The 24,434-nt window shown below is 37.7% G+C and overlaps 1 protein-coding gene across 9 annotated transcripts in view; it reads left to right on the top strand.

The window, feature by feature from the left end:
• Nucleotides 1-24,434, top strand: part of MAGI2 (membrane associated guanylate kinase, WW and PDZ domain containing 2) — a 1,312,004-nt gene that overhangs the window by 1,010,324 nt on the left and 277,246 nt on the right. For 6 of the 9 annotated variants that reach the window (XM_074340644.2, XM_074340647.2, XM_074340646.2 and 3 more), the window contains 3 exons: nt 2,605-2,662; nt 23,631-23,752; nt 24,108-24,236. In XM_074340644.2, coding sequence (XP_074196745.1) covers nt 2,605-2,662; nt 23,631-23,752; nt 24,108-24,236 — 309 coding nt within the window. The remainder of the gene's footprint in view (nt 1-2,604; nt 2,663-23,630; nt 23,753-24,107; nt 24,237-24,434) is intronic. The other 3 variants (XM_074340648.2, XM_074340649.2, XM_074340653.2) reach the window with 1 other exon arrangement.

Raw genomic sequence — 24,434 nt, forward strand, 5'->3', positions numbered from 1 at the left:
ACTTAATAAGCACTTTACTCATTGTAAAAGGCACCCAGTAGATATTTGTCAAATGGATACTTCTTTTTAATAGCCAAATTCTCCAATAGCTGGAAGCATTTGGTGAAAACCATCAGGTAGTTATTCTCCTTAATCTAAATTGTGTTGTTTATGCTGTGTTAAACACAGTGTCTAATTTGATATCTAAATTTGTTAAGATTGCTGGAACCAGAGTACAGGGATTTTAAATCCTGAGCTGTTGTTAGGATAAAATGAGTTAGTATATGGAAATTCATCAGTACTTGGACCATAGTAAATACCCAGTAAAATTTTGCTTTCATTATCAATTTGAAAGAAAGTTTTCTTAAGGTACTCCATAATTCGATGTTATAAGTTTATTAAAATATAACTAACCTAAGAATTATTAAACAAAGTCATAGCCTATACTTTATACTAAAAAAAGAAACATTAGAAATTTTTTTCGGTATTTAAGCTAAACTCTGCTGATAGGAGCCATAAAAGAAAACAATGAGAAATTTACCAAATAAAATTTAAAACTTCTATGTATTAAAAAAAGTTCAATAAAGTTAAAATCTAGACAAACTCCTAACATGTAAAACATATGATAAATAATTAATATCCTTAATTCATAAGAAACTCTTATGAATTAATATAAATTAATGAGAAATGCACAAAAGAGAAAAATAATTGCCCAAGGAAGGACAAATGAAAAATCCAAGAAAGGTAAATTAGAACAACTATGAGCTGCCATTTTAAAATCAATTTGGTTGAGTTTTAAAATAGTGATGTACAGTACTTTCCTGCATATCCAAATTTCAAAAGCTCTAAAAAGTGTCTTTTGTAACAGCAAAACACAACCTGATCTGGACACACTGCCAGCGATATGAAGTGGTCCTTATTTATGCTTCTTAATTTGAATCTCATAATTCTGGCTGCATAAATACTAATGTGTTTGATTATAAAGTGCTTCTCAGACTCTGCTTGGAGTGTTATAGAATAGAAGGCATTTGCATAGTGTTAACTTTCTAAAATCAGAAAAACTCTGAATTCCAAAACATATCTGTCCCTAAAAGTTTTGAATGAGGAATCGTGGACCTGTGTTTAATGTGATGATACAGAGAAACAAAATCACTCTACTGTAATTGAAAAATAAAAAATATATATTAAAAAATAAAAAACAAAGTCACTCTAAAATCCAAGTGAGATTATAAAGTGGTTCTCTTTTGTGTGTGTGAAGGTGATAATCTGGCTGTATAGCAAAAGCCATAAAAGGGTGCATGCCCTTTGAATCCAAAATTCAACCTCTAGGAATTTATCATTATTAAATTACTAGGAAAATAATGAAAGATTTAGGTATTAGTAAGTCCAACACAGATGATATATAACAAGTTAAAACTGGAAAGTCCCAATGTTTAATAATAGGCTTTAGCCTACTACTAGATTACACAGGCTCTAGCCATAGCACAGACTACTGTTGTGCCACTTTAAAAGTGATATTGTGCAGTAACACTCACTCATGTTGCAAGATGCCCTGGTTATTTTGTTAAGTAGAAGTAGGCTTTAAAAATAGTATGCACCATGGGATCTAACTTTTTAAATTTTACACACACACCCACGAATATCTGAAAGATAGTCACCAAAATATTAACAGTGGCTGAGATTGATGATGAGATTGTAATTGATTCTAATGTTTTTTATAATTATACTTTGTCTACAGTGAACATGTATTACTACTATAATAATAAAATTTTTAAATTTCCTTTAAATATATTATTTAGACATGTCAATATATCTTACTTCAATTTCAAATTCTGTATACATACAATTAATATCTATCAAGAAAAAATATATTCTTTATATTTATAGGCATTAATCATGAAGCCTATCATGTATCATGAAGCAAAGCTTGGTTTCAAACAGGCTGTTTTTGTCAATAGTAGCATTTATAGTAGTGTTGATATTTTAAATGTGTGTATTAAAATTAGCCATGGAGAATTGGAAATATGAACCATTATTGTCAAAGAAAGTGTTTAAAATTTTGCACTTTATAGAAATTATGCCCAAAAGTATACTGGCAGCATTGAAAATCTGACCCACATAGAGAAAACAGCCAGTTAACCATCTCAAACAGTGGGATGTCAATTGAGAATTTTGAATGTCTTTGTTTCAGTCATAAGGAAAAATTTGCTATCCTCAGAAATATATTTTGAAAATATGATCTTTATCCTGATATGCTCCTCTTCACCATACTTATAAGTAAGGAAGCTCTATGCGCTTTCAGGAAAGCAGTTTGCCTTCTGTATTCCCTTGAGTGGTGTTAACATGATGATGTGCCATCCTACTGCTTGGCATGGGATAAACAGCTGGCTCCAGCAGTACATCTGCAGAGAAGACACCTCTGTGTTTTCACTGCCAATTTCCAAGTGATTGCTTCTAGTAGTTCCTACAACATGCATCTGAAATCTGGTGTTAACTCTGAATGCTTGATTCCACTTTGGTAGACTATTCTGCAATCCACGAACAATTAAATTATATTACTTTTTATTAGAAATTGTGATGTCTGTTATTTATTTACTGAAAGAAATAATTTCTTTTTTTTTTCAGAGCTTCCATATGGCTGGGAAAAAATCGATGATCCCATATATGGCACTTATTATGTTGAGTAAGTCTCTAAGTGTGACATTAACTTTCATTAATACGTTGTGAAACTGTGTTAGTATTTCATTTATTGAACACGTGTGGCTAACACTCCATTTATTTCCCTTTCATCTTACTTTGAAGTATCTGCAAAGATTCTGGCAGCACTAGCTAGCTGTTTCTTGTCTCTTCCAACTCGCTAATTTGTTCCCTTTTTTTTTTTTTACTCAAGATTCTAAAACACCAATTGGAAAAATGTGTTTCACGTTGTCCTCTAAATGAGTGATAATTGAAGATATCAAAGTAAATGTCCTTCATTTTGTAATCAAAATGTTGGGAGCTGACTGGGGGTACAAACAAAATGTCCTATTAAATCAGATTTCAAAGTCAATTAAATGGAGCAGCCATACTTTCCAGTTGAAGGATGAAATAAAATTTAGATAATTTTTTCTCTTCTAAGACCCCATTTGAAATCAATAATATTCTTTCTGTAGGTTGGACTTTTATGTTATCTGTTGGAGGTTTCATTGCCATAATGTATGTTTGCATAATTTGAGTTATCCCCTCTATGAACCCTTTTATTCAAAATAAGCCCCTATTAAGGAATAAATAATATATACATTTTTCCTTAGAAAAATCAAGTAATTATTTTCAGAAGTTAAATATGTGACTTATTTTTTCAGAATCTCCTTTTCTGATAGAGAATGTTTTTATTATCTATCGTGTGATGTTGTTTATGTTATTTGGGTGAGTAGCAAAGCCTACATTTTTCTTATGGGAAGTATACTTCCCAAGAAATGAAGAGGTTGGAAAACAAAAGATTTTCAAATTATTTATTAACATCGAACTCTGTTTTCTCGAATCATATTCTGTTTTACAATAATAATCTAGATGGTCAAGGGTTACACATTGATGACATTATTGCTAAATTGTTTTTGTAACAATATTCAAATCATTCCTGAGCTTTTACTAGGTGTCAAGCCCTTCGTTGTGCTGAGAATGTACCCGTGAATTCAAGACCTGTGTGTTCCCTGCCCTTGAGCATCTCCCTCATGACTACTTATCTTGAACACTTTGGCCCACCATTTTCATTTGGAAAAGCCCCAATTTTGACTCTAGAGTCAGTCATTTCCCATCAAAGTGAATTTACTTCATTTGCCAAATGCAGTCTTCTAACATCGTATCTAATGCTTTAATGTCATGTGGGCACTCAACAAATGCAAAAAGTAACGTAAATACATGGGAGTATCTCTAATTGTAAAAATAAGGGAAATCACTTCTAAATAGTTTTAGGGCCTCCCGAGTCCCACTACATTGCTAATCAATTAAAATACACAAATATTTTCATAATAATGTAGCTGCAGTTCCTGGATACCTTTATCAACATGAAATGTTTACAGTAAATGCTAGCTTGTCTTGATTCACTGAATCAGACTGTACTGTGCCAAAGCTTATTACATCTGAAACCCAAGGTAGTTCCATGTAAGGAAAGAGAACTGAGATATCTGACAAGCCTGATCTTATCTTTCATACACTTCTTCGCAGAATTCAAAGAATAAGAACCTTTTCCTTAAGTCCAGATATTGGCAAACTCCATAAAAAAGTCAGATAGCAATTTTTTTTTGGGGGGGTTGAGGTGGAGGGTATATGGCCTCTGTCATAACTACTCAACTCAGCTGTTGCAGTTTGAAAGTGAGCACAGGTGACACTTGAATGAATGGGCACAGCTATGTCTCAATAAAACTTTATTTACAGAAAGCATTCAGCTGGCTGAATTTGACTATAGAACATAGTTTGCTGATGCCTGCCCTAGTCTAATTCTTCAGGTTATTCTCAACTTCTTTCCAGCTGACATCCAATGTGGGAAACAGTATTTAACTCAAACATTTCTTCTCTGTTCTAATTAGAAGTGAGACACCCACATGTCAGAAAGCAGTGCTCCCTAGTTTCTTGATCACTGAGGTGTTCTTCAAATAAAGACATGCTGCTTGTTTGTAGTTAATTATTGAATTGGACACTGACTATAATGCTAAAGGAAAAGTATCCTTATTGTTGTTATATTTCAGATGTTTGCCCTTTTATTTGTTTTTGCTTATATTTCTCTCTACATTTAAAAAAATATATTTCTCTCTACGTTTCCCCACTTCATTTCTCATGTATCACTGCCATAATCAGAAAATTATTTATAATGTAGTTGTCCTATATTAGATCAGACTCACGTATTTAATAGTTTTAGATTTCCAGTGATATTTGAGGTCATAGGTACAGGTGAGACAAAACGGTTGAACTTCCTTCCAGTTGCATTCAGCTCCACTACATATCATGGCTTTTCCCCATTATGGTACCATAAGGTACACCAATACTAGTAATTAGGTGTGTGGGTGTGTCATGCCAGGCAGAAAATTGAGATTAATGATTCAAGCCTAAAGATAATTTTAAGTAGAATTACACACACATACCAGTATTTCTTAGAAATGTCTTGTGAAAAAAAATTCATCAAAATCATGAAAATACTTCAATTTATTCTATATAATGTAAACATTACCTGAAGTGAGGGATATTTTCCATCACAGGACAACTTGTTCATTTAAATTGGAATGTGACTGTTTACATGGTTTGTTTTAATTTTTCAAAAAATGTGACCCTCATCTCCATGACACTATTATTTTCACAGAGCATATATTGGTTCTGAATAATAGTTTTGTTTGTGGAACCTATGTGAATACATTGTGAACATAGTAGTTATTTATCACTCTCAGTCCACAGAATATTTTCATTGGAAAAAAGTCACATAATTTCTTATAGTTAATTACACAGAAGATACTATCTAGTTTATGTTGCTGTCTCTACTTTTCAGTGTAGAATCACAAATATAAAATACAATATGCCTGGATTAAGACAGTTCATAATTATAATAACATCTAAATGCCAACATCTAAAAAAATCATACATTTTAGTTTGCAATTTTAATATTTAGTTAATGTAACAAAGAAAGGTGGTTTTTATTATAAATCTGTAATCAAGAAAATGTTGGTTCATTAATTCTGTTAATTATGATGGCCAATGGATCTTCTGTAGAGCTACCATTTTTCACGTATAATTATACACCCAATTATGTAACTGGAGGTGCTGGTTATAAAATACAAAAAATTTCCACCTCCCCACCTCATGACAGAAAAGTCTGTGCAAGGACCCTGGAAGTCCAGCTCAGCATCAGTCACTGTCTTCAAACAGACCAACAACTGGGAGCAGAAGTTGCCGAGTGGGCTCTCTGCCATCCCAGGCATGTCAGATTGGAATCAGTCTTGTGCGTCTGGCACAGTCGCACAAACACTCATTTCCCTGCCAGCCACAGACAAGCAGATAGGAATTCCGGCAATCAATAGCAGGAAAGTGTTTATACAACTTGAAGCAGAAAAACCTAAATCGAAAAGCTTTTGACCACTATTACTTTACCCTACTGTGACATCATTCTGTCCTGTGCAAAGTCACTTTTAAAATAACAGGTTTAGCATATTCCAAAGTCAGAAAAATTATCATCACTACCATTTCGTCAAAATAGTTGACATTTATTGAATGCTTAGCATGTGCCATGAACTGGGCTTGTGGTCAGTGGTCTTTACCACATTTATAGTGATGGTGGGGTACATTGTCAAGTTTACAGATGAAGAAACTGGCTGAGGAAGGACTTACCCAGTATCACAGAGTATAGATAGGAATGGTAGTGATTTGCACCCCAGCAGTCTGACTGTAGAGCACAGACTCCTCAGTCTGCTCAAAATGCCTCCCATACATTTAGTATTCACAATCCGTAATGATCCAAACAAGCCTCAAACTCACTACTGGAGAAGAATGAGGGGCCGCTAGACAAAGTCTCCTCTCGTGCTCCCCTCTAGTGTAGTGTCACAGCAGGATGTCCCACAGTGGGTGGTCATGCTGTACATAGTTCTGTGACACTAGCTTCTGAACCCAGCATTCTGAGCCACCTGCCCCACTGCCCCGACAGCATGACCACCAAGGCCAAGACTTGCAAGACTGAGAGGAGTCCGTCTTGCGTGGACCTTCCTAGGGAAGTTGGCGCTGCTTTGGGGCGGCACAGCAGCCACACGGCTCTGTATTTCATAGAACAATGGGCCTTGCTCAGCGTCTTCCCTTACTTCGTCTGCAGGCAGGGCAGACGGACTAAGTGTGTGCTCTATGCAGCAGTAGAGAAGTTGGCCCAATTGGTCCTGACAGACACCAAATCCATGATAGTACAGCACTTAGCAACATGTTAAGAAGTCTTACGTGACTAACCAGAAATGTAACTGTCACTGCTCATAAAAAAAGGGAAATTTTTTAAATGAAAAAGTGCAAAATGTTGAGTTGAACAGCTGTGACTTTTGTACAAATGTTTTTTTTTTTGCTCCCCTCCTCTTTTGTGAAATTATGTCTGCTGGGTACATTTTGGTTTCAATGGCAGCTACACAATTTGCTTAACTAGCTAGTTCAGAAGACACAATTTCCTGGAACAGCTTTCATGCAAAGCTGCTTCCTCTGGCACAGACAGAGAAGCAAACCGTGTAAAGTTAGAATAATAGTGGAGAATGGCAGATGTGATTTTCATGTAAAAGTTTTACAGGTTTTTCAAGTGATGTCACACATCTGCTATAAAATGTTATTTGTGTGCAACTCCAGATAGGAAGGAAAACATTGCAAAATATCTTCACTGTAACCTTAAGTGTAATAGGAAAATCACACTCATTTCACGATTAATTGTGAGTATTTGTCATGATGCAGCAAATTGGAAAGTGGTGAGAGATGATTTTAACTCAATATCATATCTTATGAATGTTTCTCTCCTCATGCCTTTGGGTAGTTTTCTAAATTTTCCAAAAGAAAACTTTTTAGCTTTATAATTTTTTAAAAGTCAGCATGAATGTAAAACATTTCCAATTAGAAATAAACACAAAGGAGATAGATAGCCTTTTAAAATCTTGCTTGTTCTTAGATAATTTTTTCCTATACTGAAAGTTAATTTTCCAAATTTTTAGTTTTATTCTTTCAATCTTCAAAAACTAGCAAACTCTTTTTTTTTTTTTTTTTTTTTTTTTTTGGTGCTATTTAAATAGCTATTGAACAAAGACATTCTCTCCCCCCCAAATTTCCTCCCTGCAAATTTATGTAATAAAAGATGCCAAACTGAAGTGGCATTGTTGGTGAACTTGCTCAGTGACATTCTAAGCTAAGGTGGGCTCTGAATCTTGTAAACAGCATTTGGTCATAACAGTTATCACTTAGTGGTCAAGAGCATGGGCTGCAGAGTTTCATAGTGTGCCAGCCCTGCAGCTACCCAGCTGTGACATCTTGAGTAGACAGCTTGTAGAGAAGGAAGAAGACAAGAGAGAAGGAATACCACTTACAAGAAGTATTCTATGCACAAATCATTTAATCCTCACAATAAAACCTAGGAAATCTGTATTATTATCACCATTTTACAGGCAAGGAAACTGAGGTACAGATATTTTTACAAGTATTAAATGATGGAGCCCAAATTTGAACCTCGGCAGTCTCATTCCACAGTGGTGTTTAGCACTTAACACAGGTATGTAGTAAGTACTCAAATAAATGTCAGTTACTTTTATCTTGTTTATCCCAATAATATAGATAAGACTCTCTGTCGTATGGCATTACTTGCTTTTCCAGCTCTTACATGATTACCTTACACCCCCAAAAGTGATCAATTCTAAGAAAAATTATTTGATTTGTGAGAAACATTTACGTAAACTCACATTTAGAGGGTACCACATTGAACATAGAATATTGTTTCTTTAGAATTAGTGGAAATTCCATAAGCCCACTGAATATGATAAAGCAGAGATTGAAGAGTGTGTTGTTTTCATGGCTTGCAAAGTGGGGGAGGTTTCAGGATAATTCCTAAGGAATTTATTTTTGTCACAATTACCTACAGTACATGTCACCTTATGTAGTTGGGAATTTGTGATGATAATAATAAGAACAGTGATGTTTAAAGCAGTATTTCAACTTTTAATGTGCTTTCACGTCCATCCTCCCAAATGACAATCACAACATTTATGAATGAGGGAACCGAATCTCTGAGGGTTAAGTGAATTCTCCAAGGATATATGGTGAATAAGGTTGAAGCTGGCTGATGTCAAGTACAGCTAAGAAAGACTTTTCAATACAGTTGCTATATTTTTATATTAATATAAAATGTTTATACTTTACGAAGTATTTTCTCATGTTTGTTAAACAAGCATAAATCCGTTTACTTCCCAGTGAAACAAAGGAACAAGTATATGAACATAAATATGGGATACTCTATCTCTAACTGAACTACAGTCAGCTCTTTTTCGCTGAATCATGAGACTTACTTTTTCACCTCCTTACAGCTGACCTAGGCCAGTTTCAGTTTGTCGCATCACTTCTTTCAGCCTGGAGAAAAGAAGGAATCAGGACTCATCAGTGAGAGCTCTCCTAGCTCAATACACATGCTCTTTATACTACATTAGCATTTCTGATAGTTTGTAACTGGTAATTCCTATTTCCTTTCTCTGTGCTACTCACTCACGTACTATAAATTTTAACTGGCTATAAATTTACTTCCCTAATACTGCTGTTCAACCACACACCAGTAGAAGGCCTTCAGGCTTCCTTTTACCGGTCCCTCAAATCTTTTAAAGTTATGATCCTTTGAGTCAAAATGAAGTCTCATGTCCAATCCTCCTTCTCAACACTATCATCCAGGCAAAATCTGTACGCCCGCCCTTCACCCATCCCTTACCTGAGATTAGAGAGAATTTTTCATGCTGTGAGACATTTCACCATCACTGGTTCATTTTAGTATGATACGATCAAACTTTGCCCTGTATTCTAGTTACCTTCCCCACCCCCAAATATCTTTTCAACCAAAAGAAAGAAAACTTGACTCTGTAATTAAATACACTTTTGTTAGCAACAGTTTGATCTCATAAGCTATCTTATTTAACAAGTCTTCTGGTTCCAAATAAAGAATGTTTTAGGCACCCAGAAGTTTAAGTTGGTTTAATTGGTTAAATTACTTGTAAGACTTTTACAAGTAAAAGTGGGTTATTCACCTTGACATCAGAGTTCCCTATAAATGTTTAAGAAAACCCTAATTTTACAATTCTAATAAATCATTTTCTTTGTCTTAAAGTCGGTAATAAAAGGGGAATGATTACTCCAGCATCAACAATTCTTTGATAAGATATTTGTGAAGAAAGATGAGCGTAACATAAACACTGGCCTTTTTGGTTTGTCTTTAAGCATGTTTTAGGAATCTAACAAATTAAAGCAGGATCCTGTTCAGGCTCCAGGAGAGGTAAACACAGACAATAACACAGCAGCATGCTGAATAACACAGAGCAGAACTGAGTGGTACAGACAGCAATGAGGGGAACGCAGTCCCCAAGTCCCTGTCACCCCAAGGAGAGAAGGCAGGACCGGTCAGAACTGGAAGCACCATGCTGTGTGCTCCCAAAGGAGGAACATGCTCCCCCCTTCTCCCAGCTGTTCTGTAGGGCCATGCAAACTGGAGGATGGCCTTGTGAAGGCAGGGAGGACAGCCTGCACGTGGGGAACTGTTGCTCAAAGCAGTTGCAGACAACCTTTTGAGCTGGATGCTAGCTGTGTGGGGTATGTCATTCCTGCACTGAGAGGACCTAGAGCCCCGTGGGAAGTGCTGTCGTTCCTGCTGGGGGAGGGGACTCCGTCCCATGTAGCTCATTGCTAGGCAAACAAGAAAGCTGCCACCATGTTTCAGTAGACAACCCTGTTTGGGTGTTGCCAAGACAGTGGTATATAACAAGTAAATCATTGTTATTACTCTATAACTTGTGAGATAGCTTATATATCTTATTAATTCTCTCTTCTGGATTAAACATGCTGTGCTTCTTGTGCGTGAACTACAGACGGTCTCATGATTCCCGTCAGTATCATCATGTACTTTGGAGTCATATCTTAGACTGTGACTAAATTCTGAAGTTAGCACATAAAATGAAAATTGCATAGAGTCGAAATTATCCTAACAATCCCTTAAGATCATATGGTGTTGGAGACTAGCAGACTTAAACAATACAGCCATTCATTTCCCTTTGGTGTTGGAAAAAATATTCTTTCTGGAAGTAACGTAGTTGACTGGCATTTAGGTCTTTTTGATCTTTAATAGATACATAACTAGAATTACTTTCAGCTCAGGGAGATGCTAATCTGTCAGAAGAATGAGGGAATTTAGTCAAACTGAGGAAGCAGCAGATTGGTGCCATTCTTTGGGCACCCTACTGTTGAATAAAACAGTAAATGGTCACCCATACTAGGTAAAATGTAATACCCCCCCCACCCCCACATGAGACCTATAGTTTCATCTCTTTTTCAATACGCAGATAATGTTTTTCAAAATTCCTTTCGTGTCATACACCATGATGTTAGTAATAGCTGGTCCTATTTTGCATCCACGATTTTGAATTTACAGGCTAGTACAAAATTACACTTAACCTCCCTGGCTTTTTTCTGTTAAATGAAAGGTTTGGATTAGGTGATTGCTAAGGTCTCTTCTAGTTCAAGGAATATCCACTATACCTGTGTTGACAAGGAGAAATTTGGCCATTTTCCTGTATTATGCCTCATAATTTTTCTCATTATGACTTCTGATCAAAGAATACTTAAAATTTTAAAGAAATTTCTTTCAATTTCCACTTGTTATTTGGCTAGACAATAATATATATTACCCTTGTCTTACTTTATTTAAATGATTTTTACAATCCCATCATATGCATGCTATGGAAAGCAGGCTTCCGAAAGGGTGGATCATTATAACAGAATCGTCTTACAAAGCTACGGAAAAAAGTAGAAACATATTTGATATCTACAGACATGAGAGTGATGTTAAGGATATCATTTAAAGGGCAGAAGGATAAAGATAAACCTATAAACAAAGAGTCAGTGTAAGAACTACTGTATCTTTTACCACCATCACAGCTGAATACATTTGAAAGGAATATTTTTTTTCTATAATACAAAGTGATATTGTTAAACAATATTTATTACTAGTGTTTAATGGATGACTTCATATTTAACTGGAGGAATTTATATTACAATAGATTCAGCTTTTGTGTAATAAAAATAGATGAATCACAAAAATGTTTATTATTAAATTTCACAGGCTTAAATTCAATCTAGCTAAGTAAGATGAACTTTAAAATTGTCAAGAAAAAAGTATTCTCTTCATCACTGAGAAGTTTGACTGGATCTACTATAGGCAAAAGAAGGATATTTACCGTGATAGGCCAATAAAATTAGTTTTGCGTTAATTTAATCTAGAAGAAACTCACCATTAGGTTCTGGTTTCTGAAAGCTTATTAAACACCACTGTTGAGTTTGTCATCATGTAGAGATCTTAGTTCAAATTTCCATTAAGCACAACACTCACATGTAGAGGTTGGGAAAGTCCCCTCATTCTATTCTTACTTCACTTTCTTCAGTTTTAATTGGGCATCAAAAAAAAAAAAGTGAATGTATTTTCAGATAGACAAAGTGATAAGGATGATTGTCTTTATTTTTTTCTGTAATATGACTTAGTATTTGAATTTGGGGCATCGACTTAATATATAAATGCTTGGTAACTATTAGTCAACCCAGAAAAAGAATACAAATAGCACCCATGTACGAAGCACTTGGTATGTAGTAGACATTTTACATAACTCCTTTAATCATCACCACAACACTTTATGTTAGATATTATTATACGTGTTTTACAGACAAAGAAACTTAAATTTAGAGAAGCTAAGCCATCAAGCTAATAGGTGTTACAAATAGAATTACAGCCCAGGACAGGAATTAAGAGAATTTATATTGTCCATATTCAAGTTACACTTGACTCCCTGACTCTGAATAGAAAAATAATGTTAAAATCAACCTAAATTTATACAGTGCTTTATTTTGAACACTTTCATACATTTTATCTGTTTGATCTTCCAGACAGTCTGATGAGGTGAGCAGGATGTTTATAGATGAGGCATTTACAGTTCAGAGATATTAGGGGACTTTCACAAAGCAGTGACTGGTAGTCTTAAAATCTTCAAATGTGGCTTAAACCCCAATGCTGGTCTTAAAAGTTGGAGAGTATGACAACTCAGACTCACTGTAAGTGGCTTTTACTGTGGTGAAAAACAAGAGATTGAGGATACCAGAAAGTACGGGTGGCACCCCTTGCCTGTGCTATTCCTCATGGCCTGAGCCACCACTTCCAGGAGCTTATGTGAGAGTTCCCATCAGCACTTAAGGTTCCGCTGTGTTACCATATAAGGAATTTCTTGCTGAGTAAGTACCATGTTTTTGTTTCTAATTGCATCACTGGCTCTCAGCAAGACCTAGCATGTCGTTTTCAAAGTCTGAGACTACCTCCATTGTCACTCACATGCAACTTTAAACTTATTCATAAATATTAGTGCAGAATCATCTTATTATCATTATTGTAATTGCCAGAGACATGACCTGTGTTCAACTTCCATAGTTAGCAAGGGTAGAATGCAGGAAAATTTGAGATAAGATAAGCCCTAAGGGTAGCTGAAAGGTAGCCCTTGGATGGGACCCTTCTGGCTTGAAAACCGTGTCACCCAAAGCAAGGTCTCCTGGCTCCTCATTCATACTCTCATTACCATTTAATTTCTCACTTTTTTCAAATGCCAAACATACCCACACACATGTTTTCTTTCTCTTTTCCGTTTTGTTTTTTTTTTTTTTTTTTTTTTTTTAAGGAGGGCGCAGTGGCCCATGCGGGAATCAAACTGGCAACCTTGGTGTTATTCATACCACACTCTGACAAACTGAGCTAACTGGTCACCCACACACATATCATGTTTTCTTGTGAAACATATTAAGTCCTTATTTTTATATACATAATCATTGGGGTCTTTAAAAAAACATAATTTAATGATCAAAATAATGGGCTGTATTTGCATGTTTTTGTCTTCAGAAAATCAGCAGGTGATTTTACAATGCTGTGAAAGTTTCTAGTTTCACAATGAACATTGATAAAAAGAAATGGAGAATCACCTGGCTAAAGCATATTGCAGATTACCATATAGCCCATGCCTGCATAGACATAAGTTAATATCTCTTGAAAAGTTCAGTGTACATCTGTGTCAGAACCACATAAATCACCGTGGTTAGATTTGGCACTACACAGAGCGAGGCTGATTCGTGCGCCTGCCCATTACTCTGAGATCGCAGAAAACTGTTTACTCTCTCTGGGGAACAGATGGATTAAAAGCATGGAACCTGTTTAGCTGAGGGTTTGGCACATTGTAGTTTCTCGATGAGTATTCATTCCCACCCTTCTCTACCATCCACCATTCTCTCTTTATTCTCTTTCAATTACAAGGCTGACATTCATTCTTTAAGCACTGCTTCTTTCCACAAATTGTGGCACCTATTAAACAGAAGTTAAATCTGAACAGCAACTGAGTAATTTTAAAAGTCTGCAAAATGGGACATTCTTCTGAAATATCCAACATCTCACCTTTCATCTTTATTTAGAGATTTAGAATGAAAACTACAAACTCGGCCATTGTGGGGGCCTAAATGCACACCCCTTGCCTGTGTATTAAGGAAAGGAACAAAAAGTTATGTGAAAATGCATCCCTCATCACAGTTACATGAAACTATCATCTAATCTGTATGAAGGTTTGCTCTTCCACTAATGGCATGATTTTAGACATGTGTGTTAATTATATTGAAACTCTATAACAATACTTATCCCTCAAAAAGCAATCTATTAAAAACAACACTGAAGAAACTTATTACCACCTTTCTTTGCTCTTGATTCTGCTGAACCTGTGTCCTCTATTCCCACTACTCCTTCTTTTCCTTATCTTCTTAGAATGAGAGCCTCCTGCCCACACACAGGCCCCACGGCCACTTACCCACAGCCAGGTATTAAAAGGTTCTGTACAGAGTCTAGGTATCCTGACAGTAGATCCTTTTCTCATTAACACTCATCTAAAGTATTTTTAAATTTTGTTTGGTTTTCTAATTCCTCCTGCATTTCTTTCTCACATATAAATGGAATAGCTATGTATTTGATTTCCTCCTGGTCTGGGCAGTAATAAAGACACAATTGTCAAGAATAATACTTCTTTATAGTCTTTTTCCCACTCTGATTGTTGGACTTAGAAACCTGGGCAGTTTGAGTATTGTGTAGAATTGGGATTATATTCACGTCCTGTTGACTCAGAATCTGTCACAGTCCTCCCCTCAGTCTTGTCCATCCCCCCCACCATTAGCACCCTTTCCCTGACTCCCTCCTTCCTGTATATTCCCCAACATCATGATGTTGTATTCATGATCCCTCTCTATTCTGAGAGGTGTTGGTAATTCTTTGATTCTCCTTGGAGTCAGGCCCCAAAGTGTTCCTATTGTTATGTATGAGTGATATGTATACAAAGGTGTTTGGAGTTCCGTGGACTTAAGCTATATTGTGACTTCACATTTTAACATCTCATAAATAACTTACTAAGAAATAGCAATCCAGTTCAACCAAGAGTATATTACAGGTCAGATTTTTCTCGCCCCTCCCAGGACACTGTAATATCTAGTTCCCTGGACAATGTGATTCTTCTTAGTCACAGGGCATCTCTTATTCATCCTTAGAGCCCCAGGTAAGAACAATAACTAGTACATGGGACTAATTAAATGATGCTGAAATGACTGAGAGTTCTAGGGAGCACCACAAGTTTCCTACATGGTTGATATGGTGAAGCTCATCCTTATAATCAGGAATAAGGCACAGCCTCCAGGATGGAGACTTTCCGAGCTATGGCCGTCCATTAGACTAAGGTGAAAAAGGAAGTAGGGAGATTTTGAAACACAGTAAAACCTCTCACCATGACTTGGAATTTTTCCTTCCTGTCACTTAGTTTGATCCCATCTCCCACTTGCCCTGGTCCCACACCACCATCCACAGGCAATCATATACCCATGTGTACTCACAGGCTTATACTCTGGCTAAGCAGAATTGAATGTTCCTAAACACTTTTGTATCCACTACTCTCTTCCTAAAATGCCCCCTTTTCTATCTGTCAAAATACCTGCATTCTCCTAGGATGTGCTTAAGGTTCACTTCTTTTGTGAGGCTTTCCCTGAAGCATCACACTACATTGTGTTTCTTCCTTTGAGTACACAAATTTCAGCACTTTTTACCTTGTGTTGTATTTTCCTGGCCACTTGTAGAACGACCAACTCATTCATGTTTACCCAGGTCCTTCCAGGTTTTAAAACTGAAAGTTCCAGGCCCTGGGACACCCCATAGTCCTAGGCAAACTGAAGTGGTTGGTCACCCAGCTGGACGTCTCCTCATTGGAGGATGGGTCTCCACGCTGAAGGGGTTGTTTCCTATTCACCCTTGTGTCCCCGGTGCCTAGCATGCTGATGAATTAATGAATTTATAATGAGACTTAAAGGACTTAAGCCATTCAGTCAGGGTTGGCAAACACCAGTGGAAGAGGATTTATTAGCCTTATCTCTTCATACAGAAAGATCTTGAAACAGTGGGATCTTTTAGTTTCCTTTTAGATAATAAGCTCTATCCTACCTCGAAGGTGGTAATGCACTACTTTCGCTCAATCTAGAAGCTAAAGGTTATAAATACCTTTGATAACAATAACCTCCTCCTGCACCCAGCAATAACATTTAGGAGAGATAGTTTATGGGAATGAGAAAGGTCGGACAGGAAACAACATTTTTAAATGCATACCTACTGGCTCTGACATTTTTTAAAATGAGTCTATGTATCTTGTAGGTCATAGAGGCTTCATGACTGCCATTTCTGCTGGGAGTAAAGTATCAAGTTTTCCACATTATTGGTAAATAGTAATGGCTAAGTGATGAATCTCCCTATACATAAGATACACACGAAATACATATTATAGGTTAATGTCTTAACTAAATAATTTAGTACTACTAATGGGAAGGAAGAGGGGAGAGAGCTCATTTATTTGAAAATGTATCCACATTTGGGAAGCTCAACCTCCCGTGGAGTAGAGGACGGATTCTTTAGCTGTGAGAGTTTCAGTACCAATATATGGATACTCTGCTCAGTCAGCTGTGACTCAACCTCCCACCAACCACTGTACCCCCAGGTCAGACACCCTCCCATCCAGGAAGAGCTGAAGAAAGTTAACACAGGAATTACTCAATCTTCCCACCCACATTCCCCTCAGGTATAATAGGGAGCAATGAATGGACAATTATACGAAGAAAATTATCACAAGTGATAGCATTGGGAAGAAATCTTTTAAGAGGCAGGATTCAATTATTCTGTTTGTTTGGGGGTTTTTGTGTTTGTTTGTTTTTTTAATGCTCCAAGTAAAATAGACGCAATCTTCCATTTTCCATGAACGCAAAACTCATATTTTAAAATAAATCATATTTAAAATACTAGTCTTTAGTACTTTTAAAATTCAGCTTTGAGATATACATTATATAAACCCTATTTTATAGTTCTTTTTGTTCTGTTTTAACTCTCCTACTAGACTACATGTCTGATTGAACTTTGCCCTTCCTTGCACCTCTTACCATTGTTCCTAGCAACCACCATTTGATAAACAAACATTTGATGAAGCATGATAACATTTATTGTGTACTTCAGGCACTGGTCTTAAATGGTTTACTCACTATAATTCATTTAATGCACAACTTTTACGAGGCAGGTATTATTTTTGTCCCAACTTTACAATGAAAAATTCTGAAGTACAGAGAGTGTAGGTGATGTGCCCAAGGTCACATGCGTGGGTTGCAGTGGGGCTTGGATGTGAATGCCAGCAATGGACTGCGGTGGCCAACCTCTGATACCGTGTCCTGCCCTCTGGGAAGACAGTCAGCCGCTGAAGAACCCCATAGGGATAGTATCCTCTCTAAGTGTCCAAAGCATGAAGTCGTTTTCATTCCATGTATCCAAACTTGACAGTAGAGAAAACTTTATGGGGACTTCTCAAGGCTTATATTAAAATGAATAAAATACAGACAGGGAAGGTGCGATGTATGTGTTTAGCGGCCACTGCACCTGACACTGTGAGGAGGTAATACACACTTTCCTGACCATCTGCCACTCTGGACATCAGAATTGGGGTCAAAGGAAACCTAGGGAATTCCAAGCAACCTGGAAATTCACACTCTTGGATTCCATTCAGGAATTATTCTATTGGAAGGAGGAAGGAAGGAAAGAAGGAAGGGAGGAAGGAAGGAAGGAAGGAAGGAAGGAAGGAAGGAAGGAAGGAAGGAAGGAAGGAAATTCAAGTAAAATAAATTTGGAGAAGCCCCCAAAAGAGCCAGTTTGCATAGAAAAGATGACATACTGAGCTGCAACCCCAAACCCCAAACCAATCTCCCCACTCCCAATGCTGAGTGGCAGCCTCTCTGGTTCGCCCACATTTTGTCCCTCACATAGTGCTTTTCCATACGAGTATATTGCTACTGTGACACAAGATGGCAGCTGCTAGTTCTCAGCAACTCATATCCAGATCTTTCATCAGCAAAGTGGAATGACTTTTTCAGCTACCACAAGAATGTCTTGAGGGAGTCTCTATTTTGAAGGATTCCATAAGTCTTTGTCCAAATGCAGATCAGTTATATCACAAAAGCTTGTCTTAAGCTTCACATAAAGTTCTGACTGGCACAACCTGTATTTTATGGCAGAATTAAACAAGAAAACAGTGAGATCAAGTACCTTTCATGCATGCCTGCTTCCATTTATGCATTTATTCAACAAATATTTATTGAGTGCTGGCCACTTCATGCCTTAGAGTGATTAGTGTAGGTATTTTGAACACCTTAGAAATATTTTGCTTGTCACAAAATCTCCACTTGAAAGTTGCTCTCTTCTCTCTCACATTGACCCAGAGATTCATTTTTAAAGTATCAACTGAAGTCAAGATAGTGGGATAGTGACCAGCAGGTATAAAAGGTGTCTCTCTTGACTATGCACTAAAAGTGCCTGTCTAAGGACCCAGGAGAAGCAAGGTGGGGTGAACAGGTTGGAGTAAGGAGGGAGCACTGGTAGTGTGAGGGTGAGATCACCACCTTCATAACCCTCAACACACCTGTCCTGTGGGTACCGATGGCCTCAAGATATATGACTTTCCTCCTGTTTCTTTTATCCCTCCCCCAGCATGAAGGAGGTAGCAGGCAAACAGGACGCTGATCTGGGACTCCCTTTGGCATCCTATCATCCAATAAGCTGCGCACATCTCCTTTGCTCTGTGCATTTCCGCAATTCCTGATGGCACAAGCCCTCTCTTCTGGAGCAAAATAGCATTTCCTAGTACCCCCTACGGCTGCATGCAGAAAAAGAGACTTCCGCATAAGTCTTAGCAGGCAAGAAACTGCTTATTCAACTCCCTTTTCTCAGCTTCTAACTCAGGGGATTGCACCCCTAGCTGCCCATTAGAGTTACCTGGGAAGCTTTTTTTTTAAAAAGTGCCAATGCCTATACCGCATTCAGAGATTATGGCTCAGTTGATTTAGGGTGGGCTTGAGTGTTCTCTCTTTCTGTTTTTGTTTGTTTTTGAAGCTCTGCACATTCATCCTGAACTACAAAACACCGCCACATACAGGATGGTTAAGGATGGAGTCTCGTCCTTGAATATCCTGATTCCTTCGCCATTCTGACATGGACGTATCAATAGTCTTTCCTTTTTGGAAAGGGAAAATGGCATTGTCAGAATTTACCCACTTCAGAATATATCTCTTACTCCCTTGGCCCTTAACACCTGAAGATTCTTTTAGTAAAATATGAAAACAGACTAAATAATAATTAAAGAATAAGAAGTCTTGGTAGCAGCCCAGGTTCCTGTTCTGTATGGAAGCTAGATGAAATAGCTAGTAATTATCTCACAGAGTCTAAACAATGAGGAGGAGGATGGCATTTGTCATTCACATCCTTTGGACACATTGTAAGACTGCCAAATCCTTGCTAAAGAGACTAAACATTTCAGAAGCGCAAGGAAGACACCGCTTCCCTATTCAGTGACAATCATATTTCTTTGTGATAGGTCTTTTAAAGCTCAGGAGCATTTTAAGTTTTAAATGACTTCATTTGTGACAGTTTAAATGTTCTGTAGCAATTAGCTCAGGATACTAAAACCATACCGAGTTTCCACTCTTTGTGGGGTATAAGGCATGATGGACCAGTTCATTGGTATTTTCATTCTCTGTGAACTCTAGAAACTCACTTTGATGGTGAGTGGACTATTTTCAACATTGTGTCCATAAAGCAGGTGGCTACATATTGACTTTACTAAGGAAATAATTACACCCAGGTGGCAAGTTGGAGGAACCAATAGTATACGCAAACGTACTCCAGGAAGTTCTTGTAATGCGTTTTGTACTGATGAAATTATGCCTGTGATGAATAATGGCCTACCAAAGGAGAAACAGAACAGATAAGAAAGGAGGAAAGCTGATTCTGTGGCATGTTTCAAAGCTTTCTTGGTTTCTCGAAATCACTATCACATTTATAAACAAAAGTCTTACAACACACACTCATCATTGAGCTATTTAGTAAAAAACTATCTTTCATGCTGTATGATGCTTAGTATACAGATAAATAACACATGGACCCTGTACACAGGTGTGCACAACCTAAAGAAGGAAATAAAAATGAAAATCAATCATTAAAACACAGGGTGAGGAGGTTACTCTAGCCCTTTAAATTCATTATTATGAAATTACCACTTAGGATGTTATATACTACATCACAGATAGCTCTTTATCCACGACCTGGAAAGAATGATCTCATAAGACTGAGTAACAGGAATACTATGTCCTTCTGAACAACTCTTGGGTTTAACTTAAATACTCTGGAGAATGTACCGTATTTTGCTGTGTATAATGTGCACTGTTTTGCCCAAATTTGTGAGGGAATAATAAGGATGCGCATTATACAAGGTAGTACCAATTCAGTATATAAATGTTTTAAATTCCTTTATTTATGCTTATGAGTTAAAAGTGTAATAATAAGTAAATGCTAAAATTTCTTTATGCTATAAAAAGCAAGTATCTAAATATAAACAAATAAAGATTTGAATTAAAAAATTAAAATGAAAGATTGTTTTTTCCCCTGAAAGTTTGGGCCCAAAACCTGGGTGCGCATTATACATGGCAAAATACGGTAACTGGTTTCTCTCTCCCATTGAATTAGCAGCTTGAAAGCTCAAAGTTAATTTGCAACAAAACTCTAGTAAACAAGTAAGAATCCTATATTGTCAGTTTTGTCTATTGATTCAACTAACTTCACCCTGATTTTATTTACTTTTCATTGTTGTTCTTTAAAAGTACTTCAAATCCTCTTAATGATAAGAAAATAAGTAGACTGTGATGAGAGAAGTCTGTTGAGGCCAGTTCTGTGAGAGCCTCGGGGAGGAGGCTAACACTGGCTGGGAATGCTGCTTGCTGGCAGAGGTTAAGGAAGGAGTTATGGGACAGATGGGGGAAGCACTGTGATAATAATAACAATAGCAGCAGCAATTATTAATACAGAATAGCTGTATCTTAAAGAATAAAGAATAGCTACACTCCATTGTGGGGTCCCCCCTATGTATCTGTGCTTTGCAAACATTAGTTCTCTTATCTTTACAGCAACCCCAAGAAGTCGATATTAATGTCTCCATCTATGGTTGAGGATATTGATGCTTAGAGAGTTTGGCAATTTGTCCAAGATGCCACCTCAAACACAGGCTGTCTCGCTTCAAGCACCGCACCATTGACACCCTGAATCTCGCTTGATGAGATAAAGGCTTGATAGGGTGTTGCTGATCAGAGTAGCTCCAAGTAGGTTCAAAGCAAAGAGTGCACGTGGTGATGCAGCCAAAAGTGAAGTTACAGAGATAAGTCAGGGCAGGTCAGGAAGAATGTTTCTTTAGATGATAGAACTGTTTCGAGGATTGTAGTAAGGGAAAGTGGAAACAAGGGAAGACAGGTTTCCAACTCGGACCCTCCTGAAATAGAATGGCTTTGTCTGAGCTTATGGGGCAAAGAAGCATTGACATCTCACGAGCCGTAGTTCACTGCACACCACAGATCAGTGTGACCCCAGGGTGCTCAAGAGCATTTCAGTAGCATTTAGTTCCAGTGGAAAATAATTTTACATAAGACGGATTTACTTTGAACCCCATGCCGGTGAGTTCCATTACCAAAGAACATTGTTCTAAGAATCCCCATCCTGAACAGCACCATGGGCTATACCAGAAGCAATATTAGAGAAGTGATGTTAATCCTCTCCCCCCGACCCCCAGGAAAGCCTTTCCCGTGGACTCAAAATGATTATAGTAATGGTGACGATAACATGATGATGGCGGTGGCCATGGTGATAACAGCTGCTGCTAGTCACTGAACATGTCTATGCTTGAAACCCTGTACGAATATTCATTATTTCACTGAATCCTCACAACCACCCCAGGAGGAAGGGACTATCATGTCCGTATTATAGATGAAGACAGCAAGGTTCAGGGTTAATAACTTGCCAAAAGTCACACAGCTAATCAAGTGGTAGAGCTGGATTTTGAATCCAGGACTCACTGACGCTGGAGCCTGTGTGATAGGCAGCTACACTCCTGTCACATGAGGAAGTAATTAGATATTGCAGTTGTCCTATGTTTCTGACAACCGTTTTTCTGCCTCACCGGAAATTATCTGATTTATATTAACAGAAAATTGGCTGTTGAGACTTTGCTTCTTTTATTTTCTTTGCTTTCTGATGTGTAGTTTTTAGAAGACATAAAATGAGAGGATTGTGTGTGCGTGTGTGTGTGCATGTATGTATGTTAAATATGTGTGTACTGCCATTGTGTAATCATGCATTGGAAAGAGAAGGTATGTAGATGAGAGGTGCATTTTAGAGATAGACATGGTCAAATCCAGTGTTTCCACTCACTGGGCGTGCGATTTAGAGCAAGTCATTCGGCATCCTGTATGTCAGTCTCATCACCTTAAAATGGGATAATTAGAATTCAACACTGTTGCCGTGAGACGTAACTGAGGAAATTTATACATAGCTGGCCCAGAGTTAAGTACTCAACAGTTGTTCATTCCTCTTCTAACCCTTCTCTCCTCTTCATGCTTTCATTCCATAATCCTATTTCTGTTTATACAAAGAACCAAAATCAATATGTATGCCAAACTTCTCGTGGTACATTTATTTTTTAGAGAAAGAGTTACATGGCACTGCTTCTAAGCAGGCTCATTGGTTTCTAGCCTCTCCATGGACTGGGAACCCTAAATTTCATAGAAGAATTCATTATACTGTAAGGCTATTGTAAGGAATTTTTGTACTATAAGCCCTTAGTTAAGCTGATCCACAGTTACTTCCGGCCACTCTGTGTATAATTTATATGAATTTATCATCTCTCTATGTAGAAAGTAAATACTCTACTTTTGATTGACCTCAGCATCAGCCTTCCTACAGGTATTCTACAACTTCCATCATATCCCAGGGAGTCTTTCCTCCTGTCTCCCAGCCCTTCAGTCCAGATCTGTCTTCGGTTGGTACGAGGAAAAAAATCAGTGAATTTACCATATACGTATCTTATAGGGACTTTGCAAAGCTTAGATGATATTCTTTTTTTCAACACCATTTGGTATAGATTTCATTTGCTGACCGTTTATTTTAATGAACCAAACTCGTCTCAAACTAACCCAGTAGCACAGAAAACAAGAACACATTCTAGTTCTACTGGCTGAATCATACATGATTTAAATAAAATCACATATGATAGAGCCATTGAAAACTCCACTCTTGTCACAGAAATGTGTGCTGCACACAGGCCAGCCCCAGCAGAGCCTGACTTCAGCCTGGTGGGGCATTTGATTATAACCATGTAAGGTATCTATCTCTTCATCGCCTGCTCTCCACAGAGCTAGACACGTGTTCTTTTAAATGACTTTGCCCCACTGTTATCCTAATTTGAAATTTTATTTTTCAGCCACATAAATAGAAGAACACAGTTTGAAAACCCTGTCCTGGAAGCAAAAAGGAAGCTACAGCAGCATAACATGCCCCACACAGAACTTGGAACAAAGCCCCTGCAGGCCCCAGGTTTCCGAGGTTGGTACCTGTCAACGTGCAATGTTTCAAAGGGAAAAATTGTCTCTCAAGTTGCCTGCTCTTCCAAACACACCTTTAGCTTGGACTATTCCAAATCATTGATTTGCTTTCCCCAAACCCTTCTATTAGGTTTAGCTGGGTGTTTGCTCTGATTCTAAACTAATGCATTTAGCAACCACAGATTAAAGCCTCGGGCAGTACGTGATAAGAATTTATAGGAATTTACAGCACGTAGCCACGTGGAGATCAATGGTTTTGATAGTGGTACTTCAAACTGCAGGCAAGATGCCTAGAGTCAGAAGTTTGTCCTCAAAAGACCAAGTACTAGAATGAGGTTTGTTCTCCTTTATAACAGTAGGCAGCTCTTCATCGACATTACCTAGGCCCAAATTCATCCGCCCCCACGCTGCCCCGGGAAGGTCATGCAGCGTGAGTGACTTGTCGTGTTATCAGCGCAACCACGCCCGGAGGCCCTGGCCTGTCGGTATGTCCGGGGCTGCTTGCTGTACCTGACTGCACTTTGGAGCCACGCAGGGGGATGTGAGGCTGTACAAACCTTTCACATCTTCGTGGGCTCCTACTCATCATGAAAGCAAGGAGGCTTTTGTAGTCAGGAGGCCTAGATTTACCTGCTGATGATTTTCACACTATACACTGTGGCACAATTACAATGAATGTAAAG

The sequence above is a fragment of the Rhinolophus sinicus genome, chromosome 4, assembly GCF_057876585.1.
Source record: "Rhinolophus sinicus isolate RSI-liver-muscle chromosome 4, RSI-T2T, whole genome shotgun sequence".
In the NCBI taxonomy this organism is placed as follows: domain Eukaryota; kingdom Metazoa; phylum Chordata; class Mammalia; order Chiroptera; family Rhinolophidae; genus Rhinolophus; species Rhinolophus sinicus.